The 9,630-nt window shown below is 36.7% G+C and overlaps 1 protein-coding gene across 1 annotated transcript; it reads right to left on the reverse strand.

Annotated features, from left to right (window-relative positions):
- LOC105047036 (phosphoenolpyruvate/phosphate translocator 1, chloroplastic) lies at window positions 1-8,116 on the reverse strand. Its single transcript, XM_010925820.4, has 9 exons — window positions 7,635-8,116; window positions 5,371-5,493; window positions 5,127-5,279; window positions 4,584-4,669; window positions 4,279-4,363; window positions 3,955-4,074; window positions 3,505-3,573; window positions 409-538; window positions 1-308 (listed from the first exon to the last, which is right to left on the reverse strand). The coding sequence occupies exons 1-9, from the start codon at window positions 8,034-8,036 to the stop codon at window positions 238-240; spliced, it is 1,239 nt and encodes a 412-aa protein (XP_010924122.1). The 5' UTR covers window positions 8,037-8,116; the 3' UTR covers window positions 1-237.
- Between the last annotated feature and the right edge of the window lie 1,514 nt (window positions 8,117-9,630).

Consider the following 9,630-nt stretch of genomic DNA (forward strand, 5'->3'; position numbering starts at 1 on the left):
TTTTAAAAAGATTGATCGTGCATGGATTAATCATTGAATCGAACAAAGGACCATGTCCTAACTCAGCAATCCCCAACCCACAAAACCAAAAAGGGAAAAAAGAACAGGAGATAAGAAGCGAGGCAGCAAAACAAATACAAGCACCATTTCTGGAAGCAGATCCAACGATTTTAAGACAATTATATCATCCCTAGAAGAACCCACATGCTAACACTACAAGAAAAGACAGAAGACCACTCATGCGGTCTTTGGCTTGATTCTCTTCACCCTTGAGTACAGGAAAACTCCAGCAAGTGCCACACCAGTTCCTGCAATACAAATATTTTATTGGATAAGCTATAGATGCCGCACTTACAGGCATGCAATAGATCTGGTCTAAGTTAACCACCACCAGTATCAAGGAGTTACCAAGCGAATTGATAAACGAAACAGGAGTTTTGAAAAACAGAACTGAGGTCACAATGACCACCACCCTCTTCACACAGTTGCCCACGGAATGGGTTACAGGTGACACCTTCGCTAGAATCATATATGAAACCTGACAGAACATGTTCAAATCAAACCAAATGATAAAACCTAGCAAAGGAAAATTTACAAGAGAAAACAGGTGATGCATAGAATTTGAAAAAGGGAAAAAATGTATGGCATTCGTAATGGGCGTGATCAACAATAGGTAGAAGAAATGCAGGGATGGTACACGAGTTTCTCAATCAGTCAATTCAGTTAAAGCACATGTGACCAGCCAATCATTTATGGAACGAATTTCATGGAACCTAGAAGGCTAACCTATTATCCTCAACTTCTGTAACTCTTGAACCAATCACAAGTAAAAATTTTGAAAGCTCATACTGTTGCAGCAAAATAGAGACCATATTGCCTTAGTCAAATGAAAAAGAAAATCCCAAAAAAATGGATTCAGAACTACTTAGGAACCATGAACTAGGAGACATCTTTACAAGATTTGAGTGTTTTAGAGCATCTTATAGCTGCTTGCACACATGCTGGCATATCATGCATTATATTGGTAATTTCAGTATATGAATCCACCTTTTTTCTTATGACTGAGAAACAAAAGGGTCATTGACTTGGATAGAGTGATCTATAGCCCTAGTTAATTAGAATCAAGTGACTCCCCTAATGTGCAACTTCTACCATTACTTAAATTATATTGTCTTTACTACTAAAAGATAGCTTTAAGGTGTTACTCGGCCAACCAAAATCTTAGAACCATGATTCTTTGTATCCTAGGCGTATGAATAGCTGACTGATACAACACATGTCATATCATGCACCATATCAATAAATGGTACCAACTTGTATGCCCTTGGCATGGTCAATCTAGGAATCTGAATTTATTTTTAGGCCTTTTCTATTATGTTTTATTATTTTAATGCTATGTTTTTACACAAATATGCTGTCTATTGATATAAGTACCCTAGTCATTCTATTCGATCTGCATTGAAGTTCTTTGATTGCTATTTCAGTACATGGTTTCACATATTATGTAATTAAAGTTACACTGAAAAACTATATGGGTGCACTAACAATTGCAATGTAAAAGTTACTGAAAATCAATTTATTGAATGAGTTTATTTGACAAAAATATATATTTGATTGTAGTACATTCAAGATAGTACTCTACCACATGCATTTATTTGACAAAAAGAAAGAATATGTTACCATTTAATTAAACAACAATTTCCATGTTTCTGACATAGAAATATAGTTCCTTACCCCAATACTACATCAAGTGACTAGCATGCTCATACATTGATAGCCTAGCACATATGGAGAAATGTATACCCATGTTTGTGTAACATATATTATCGTTCAAGCACTAAATACCATTCGGTTTCGTGTTCGGTGAGATGGTTTAGAGACTAAAACACATGATTTTTCTTGCCAAACTTCTGGGTTTTAGCAATGTTCAGATAAAATAAAAATTTGAGCCTTCAAGCACCTTCGTGAATTCAAAAAAATATTTGATACTAAAAGATATTAGAAAGATGTTCCTTTGTTGAAAAGGAAGACTTATTTCAAATGTTACAGTTATAAGGTAGTGTGATCATGCGTTTGCCTTTGATAATTGGATTGCTTTGTTGGTCAAAGTTTGTAACTCCACAAATCACATATATGTCCCAAGATGACTTCCCTTAGTACTAGGACACTTGATTCCAAAGTCCAAAGCTTTCCAAGTCTAAGACCACATCATGATATAGCAAGTTATGTCTTATGATGAGAAGATACCTAGCTGAAATTAAACTATGAGAACTTGCCAAAAATGCATAATTTCAATTTTTGGCCCGCCAAACTGAAAATTGACTGCCATCAGTATAATACTACTATCTTAACCTTTTCCAAATTTACCATATGGAAGAACCAAGTTATGGATATTATTACTTCTTGGTAGGTGATATTAGTTTAATCCAATTTCACAGTTTTCTTCTTAGCCACTTAATGATTTATTTTAGCACTTCAAAATGCTTTCTCATATCACCATTTTCAATTATTCTAAATGGTCACGTTCATGTTTACTTCATTTGCTAAACATGCAAACATTATCCAGTACCGTTGTTTTGAAATAGTTTGTGTACCATCATCATGCACACGATAGTATTCTATAATATCCTCATAGTTTCTCGATGTTTAGAACTATTAAATCTTTTTAGATGATTTTTAATGTTAAAATCGAATTTCAAGTTCCTTTTTTTTTTTTTTTGATAAGATAATTTCAAGTTTGTTGTGGCATACAGTTATGTTTTCAGCATGTCTCATTTGAACTGTCAATGAAACAATATTATGCCGAGCACAAAATGCTTGAAAACCAATATTTTGCACTTTGTTTAGGCAAAGAAGTTTACAGAAGACAACTTTTGAATTGCTCCCAAATTTCAGACATTTTTTAGCTGAAGCAAGCAAAATATGCCACTTAGATTCGAGTTTCTGGCCTGAAAAGATAGTATGCTCTTAGCATTTGCACAGTTCCGCTCTTGGATAAAAAATTTAAGTAGGAGTGCTGAAGGCTGAAAACATTATCAAAAGCATCATTGGAGTAGTCACAATAGGATACAGTATTAAGAACTACAATTAATATGCTAATCTACAGTCACAACTGTTTAAGAGAGACATAAGTAAATAACTTGGATTAAGAAAGCATATATGATGTAAATTTTCATCAATCACTACCTGCAAAAGCAAAACACCTGAACTTTGGCAATTATGATTCAAGAAAATAAGACATCGACAGTAAAATGTGCAAATTCCAATATTCCAGGTATGACAACTATGACAGCACAATGTAAATCTAGTTCTCCTAGATCTGTAACAAGTCGCCCAGACAGACTGACTGCTTAACCAGTCAATTCAGAATCAGGAATGTGTTCAACCCCTCAATGCATTTCTCCAGTTGTTGTGCATTAATTCAAAGCAGTGAAGAATATGGTTTTGCAGAGTAATTTACCTATTGACAAGATGCGAGGAAACAAAGAGTTTAGAATGTCTCACCTGTTGATATGCATGAAAACATAGCCCAGCAATAAGGGATCTCATGTATAGCTGTTTAACATTCAAACCCTACAATGCCCATAAGGAGAAGACCAAAGAATATTATCAGCATTAAACATTTACAGCACCACAAGTATTAACATATTAACTTTATGGCTGCTCATATTCATCAAGATTGGTGCCGACAAGGCGTTATCTTTGTAGAGTGCGAGCACTGGATATGCATTACTCTAAAAGCCAATCTAGACACCAATTTCGATGCAGATTTAAGTAATCAGCTAGCAAAGACTTCATGAAAATTCCAACTCGCAAAGATATTTGCATACACATGTGCATACATAATATGCAGATTACACACTCACATGTACACACACACAGTTGCATATGCATCATGCATGCACACACGTATATATTGGAGTGTATTTGCCAACATAATAACATCATACTCACAGCAGACTGCACAAATGAAGGAGTGAACTTGGTCCCTTCGACAAACAGAGTTACAGGAGCCAACAGGAAAAATGACATAATTGTTATTATCGAGAAGAGATTTATGTTGTCCAGAGATTCCTGTTAAGAGCAGAAAACTGGTTAAGAATAAAAGTACTAGGAAAAGCCAGCTGCAAAATCAGCAAATGCAATTGCCTTTTTTAATCTCTAGACTTAGTAATTATAAAGGATGTTAAAAACAAGAACTAATCATACAAAGTAGATAAGATATTAATATAGAAAATAAACTAAAAATAAATTTTTGTTCCTGGAAATCTAGATCACCTCTTTCTTAACCATGAGCTTTTTGCTGAGAACATTGCGAGATTGGAAGGTCACGTTGGAAGCCATTGCACTCCAAAATCCAGCCCTGTTTACACCAGATAAAGAGTTTATAACAATAACCCCTACTCCATTATAATTTTTTTTTTTTGAAAAAAGAAAATCCAACTGGATGACTGGATAGAACAAGAGGGAGGGGGGTGTGTTGAATAAAGACACCGAAAAAGCTTTAAGTGCTTGTTGCAAACAAATGCCTATGATGCATTTAACTTATCAGCTAAGTTTTAATTCTACTACGAATGACTCACCAGTTAAAAGAAGCTTCAGTCATAGATGCCAATGCTACACCACCAACAATTGGCACAAGAGACAGGATAATCCAAACAGTAGGCAACTGCATTCACATCCAATAAACAATTACTGGTCTAAACAGCAGCAAATCACAAAATATCAAGTTGCAGGCTCCAGTTTAGACAAAATGCAGCTTTATGATTGTACATGCTACATGATCAACATCCAGAGGAGAAAACTTTCCTCTTCTCATATTTTCTCACAAAAACATTTATAAACTCTTGTTCAATGGTATACGTTAGCGATTTAAATTGCAACTAAACACAAAAGGCATAAGATTGTGAGAAACCAACATGTAGCCAATATTAAAATAGGATGACTTGCCCAATTACATATTGGAAGATATCGATGGTAAAATGAGGCAACACCTCCAAACAAAACATGATCAATCATAAGAAGTATGGGGATATTGTAAAAAGCAGCGCTAGTTGTTAAGAATTCTAGTGCATAAAAAAAATAAAAAAATAATAACCAAAACAAAAAAAGACAGCAAGAATCACCTCTCCCAGAAACAAGGAGGAAAGAAGGACTGAGAAAAAGGGCTCCATAGCTTTGATTGTGTGTGTGAATGATACAGCAACTTTTCCCAGACTCATATTAGTGAAGAGGTTGCCCAATGTGTGGACCATAGCCAGTGGCAGAATTGCTGCAAGCTGAAAAAAACTCATAACTAGATACAATATATCTGCATTACATAATTGATCGGTTGTTCATAATTTTCATCTAAGCATCACATTCTGATACCTGTGAAGAAGAAATCTTTGGTCTCCTGTGAAGATTAGTCATCCACATAAATAAGACAAGGACAGTCCCAATGGTGAATTGACATGTTGTGATGGTTAATGGGTACCGAAAAACCTTCAGAACCTGTGACATACGGAAGCAGTAAATTTACTTCGGCGCTTATCTTACATCAGACCATAGCCTAGCCCAAAAAATGCAGTAATTATGTCTAAGAAAAAATGTTTCTTTACAATATTTAGCTCAACTGGAAATTATCTCAATCTGGTGTTTCAATGTGAAGGGACAATAGCATAAAGGGGAAATCATTTAAAGAACATTCAAGATTTTAATCCCATTGATCATTTTGCATGATTAACATCTCCACATAGTAAATCAAGCATTGAATTCCTTTAAAAACAGTGAGGAAGATATTTAGACTAGCATGAATGAAGAAAATTGTTTTTCAAACACAGTCCACTATAGGTTTAAGAGAGGGAAATAAGGTACAATCCTATATCAACATCTATCAGCTTTTATCATGCATACTGAAGCGACTAGATGCAACGTCATGGGTTAGCCGTATGGACCCCTGTATAAATTACCAACTTCATATGTACCATGAAGTGGTAAAAGACAGAATAGTTCAAACTTTGTTAGAGCATTCTTGTCCAACTTGTCCTGCATGACTTTGTTACCCTGGAGCCAAATTAAACCAGTCCCAAGCCAGACTCAATTATCTACTACAACCACAAAATGCTTAATATATAGGTTGTCATCACATCAAGGTAGGAGCTAATAGTGACACCACCATAGAAACAAAGTGATCGGTCACTATTACAAATTCAATGCAATATAATTTTGATGACCAGATTTGTAGCTGATAGTTCAAGTTTATGATTAGATTTTCCTAATAGCATGCCTTAATTTTGAAAATAAAGGAGAATGGATAGAGACACATGTCCTCAAAAAAAAAAAAAGAAAAAAAAAAAGAGAAAGAGAGAGAGAGAGAGAGAGAGAGAGAGAGAGAGTAAATCCTAAAGCTTAAATTATCAGAAAAAAATAAAGAACAAAAATAAACATATATCCGGTGCACAAGTTATTTCCCTCATCATAAAGATGAAACCGGGCCAAACTTACCTTACATGATTTCCTAATAATAACTAGGTTAGGTTTCATTTCTCTAAACCTATAAAGATTATGATTGAAGGCTTGTTTGAGCAAATATAAGATAGAACCAAATATTTCCACAACCAGAAATTTGAGCCTAGCTTCATCAGAAGACTTTTAGCCATCTTTAAGGGGCTATAACAACAAAATTATCAAAAACCAGCCAAACAGAGGTTGATGAGCTTGTGATCATTTTGAACTGTGTCCATAAACCTATATGGGCGTCAGTGACTCCAAAGGGAAATCTTTGACAAAAGAATTGTGGGCTCATGAAAGAAACATCAAACCTACTATACCATAACAATTTGAATGAACCATAGCTCATATTCTTTTTGATGTTAAATGACTACTCCATTTTGTATCCTAAACAGGTGAAGTTTCTTTAGTTATTGCTTTACAGCAAGATCACTTCTGGAGAAAATCCATAATTCTGAGTGATCCTCTTTTACCTGACTCCACATATTTCAGGGGATTGAGTTTGTCTGGAACTTAGTTGAGCCAGATAGATGCATAAATTGAGGTAGCTTCGACACTGAAAAACAGCTCTAGGCAAGGTTGTTGCTTGTTATAATAGAAGATATACAATTTGCAGTGTTTATACAAATGGCCTTTTTTTTCCAGGTGAATAACTATGCAAAATCAAATCCATATGTAATAAAAAAACTTTGATGCATAACACGCAACGGCAAAATGTAATAAAACAATAAAAGAGATGCATAACGATCGTAAAATAAGTTCAGAAAGCAAAAAGAAACGCCTGAACCACAATCCATAAATACACATCAAGAACTTCAGCTAAAACAAGATTAAATCAAAAAAAGATGTAATCATGTCTTAATGCTAAAAACTGAAGAAAAAGCAAATCATGATTCCGTAGATAGAATCTCTTTTTGGTGCTAGTAGATAGAATCTTTGATCTGCCTTCCATTAAAAAGGAAAAAAGTCGAGCTTTGCCCAGACGTGGGACACTCAGGAAGGGATTTCCGGATCAAAATCCACGAAGACGGATTTACAAAATCCCTCAACACCACTAAATAAATAAACCTCTCCTCACTGTGATCGGTTCATAGAAAGACGCAGAAACAAGAAACAGGGGGTTTGAGGAGGAGGAGACGTGCCTGCTTGTTATAGATGTTGAAATAGATGTTAAAGAGATACCAGAGGCCGAAAAGCGATCCAAGCAGCAGGGTTCCAAGCAGCCCGCCACCGCTGCTGGTCTTGGCGGTGGCGGCGGCGCTGCTCTCGCCACCGGCGCTCTCGGGGACGGAGGAGCTCGCCCTCGCCACGAGAACCTCCGCCCTCTCCCGATCCGGCCCGCTAGAGGGACCTGAAGCCCAGCCACGGGTGCCGATGAGGCGAGACGAGAGAAGGGTCGGAGGGCGAGAGAGAGCATTACGGATCGGCGATGGTTGGTGGGAGAGAGGCCTAAACAATGATCCAGCGCTCGGGTTTGGCCTCGGAAGCCTTCGGGACCGGAGGAGAGGGGTTGAAGGCGACAAACCAAATGCAACGCTCTGCATCTCGCTCCTTCTGCGTTGCCTCTAATTCTCTCTCTCCTCCTCTCTTTCTCGCTCCACCCCTACCTTATAAAGACCAGAGGAGCGTTTGGTAGCTTAGGTTGTATCGGAGCGGGGAGACGGACCAAGTTGTGCGCGTGTGGACCGGTTTCTATCTTTCGCGCGAAAGAGTGATTAATCTTCCTTCGCAACAAATCATCGTTGGATCACCCACCGCACAAATCGCAAAGCGATCGGAAGTCCATTATTTATCCGCGGCACCGACCGCAAGGCAGGAAGACGATGATCTAACGGTGGTTTCGCGCGAAGGAAGACTAATCATTCATTCGCGGAATATCTTGGAAGGAAATTGATGTTCTTTTTTTTCCTGGTAGAAGGGCGATCTCAACGAGACCCCGCACATAAGAAAGACTTACAGAAGGATATATAGACGGGAATAAATATTTGAACAAGAGCATCTTAGTCCCGGTTTCTACGTGGGGTCCACTCGGCTTTTGAAGACCTAATGACACGAAGACGGGGCCTCAGAAAACCTTTCGTTTCTATAAATCTTTTTGAAAACCTTTTTTTCCTTTTCGGTAAAGCATATGCAGCCAGAGGGGGCCATTGACACGTGCACGTTTGTTTCAAAATCAAGAAAAATGCTCGGCACCTGCTGTACACACGTATGGACTGGTCACAGAAGACCGACCGTTCTCAACGAGCGCGATGCATGCGAGAGGTGGTGCGAGCGTGAAACCATCAACCCGGATGCTTCCGCACATAAATCCGTGGGCGAGGCAGGGTGGTCTGATCCATGGTTCTTCCCTCAATCGACCTTCCAAATTTTTGCTCCGGTTGTCACATGTTCACCCTATTCAATTTTGCAGGGACCTTCCTGATCTCCGGATCTAATTATTTTATTTTAAATAATATAATTTTTATTATAATTTTAATAATATAAAAAATATCAATAATTCTACATCGGTTGTGAGTCAAAAAGACTCGTACTTATAAGAAAGAAAATTTTTTTTTCATATGAGATATTTTTTAAAAAATAAAATCGTGAGATCCATGGATCAGAACAAACAATACCTTACGTGACTGACGGATCATGAGACGGAAGAAAAAATTCTTCTCACATAAGACGTCTTTTAAAAAATAAAATCGTGAGGCCTACGAGTTAAAATGAATAATATCTCACATGATAGAATAAATTTTTATCCGTAATAATTTTATACATAATTTTTTTTTTTTATGAAAGAAAATTTTTTCGTTAACCTATTTTGCAAAAAAACTCATATAGTTTAATTTTGCAGGTTGATACATATTTATCTATTCCGAGACAGTTTTGCCTCCATGCATAAGTCTGGTGAGCATGTGTGTGTGTAAATATAATAGTGGTTGAGTTTGTGAGTCTGGGGAGCATGTGTGTGTGTAAATATAATAGTGGTTGAGTTTGTGAAGAGTTCATCATTCGTGATCCAGACACCATTATTAATGATGTTGATATATTAATATGTTCAGTCATATTAAATTTATTATTTAATGTACAAAAGATATTAATGATATTGTTATTAATGTGCTTGATTGTTATTAAAATATTTTTAACTGTAAC

Source organism: Elaeis guineensis, chromosome 6 (genome assembly GCF_000442705.2).
Source record: "Elaeis guineensis isolate ETL-2024a chromosome 6, EG11, whole genome shotgun sequence".
Classification (NCBI taxonomy): Eukaryota; Viridiplantae; Streptophyta; class Magnoliopsida; order Arecales; family Arecaceae; genus Elaeis; species Elaeis guineensis.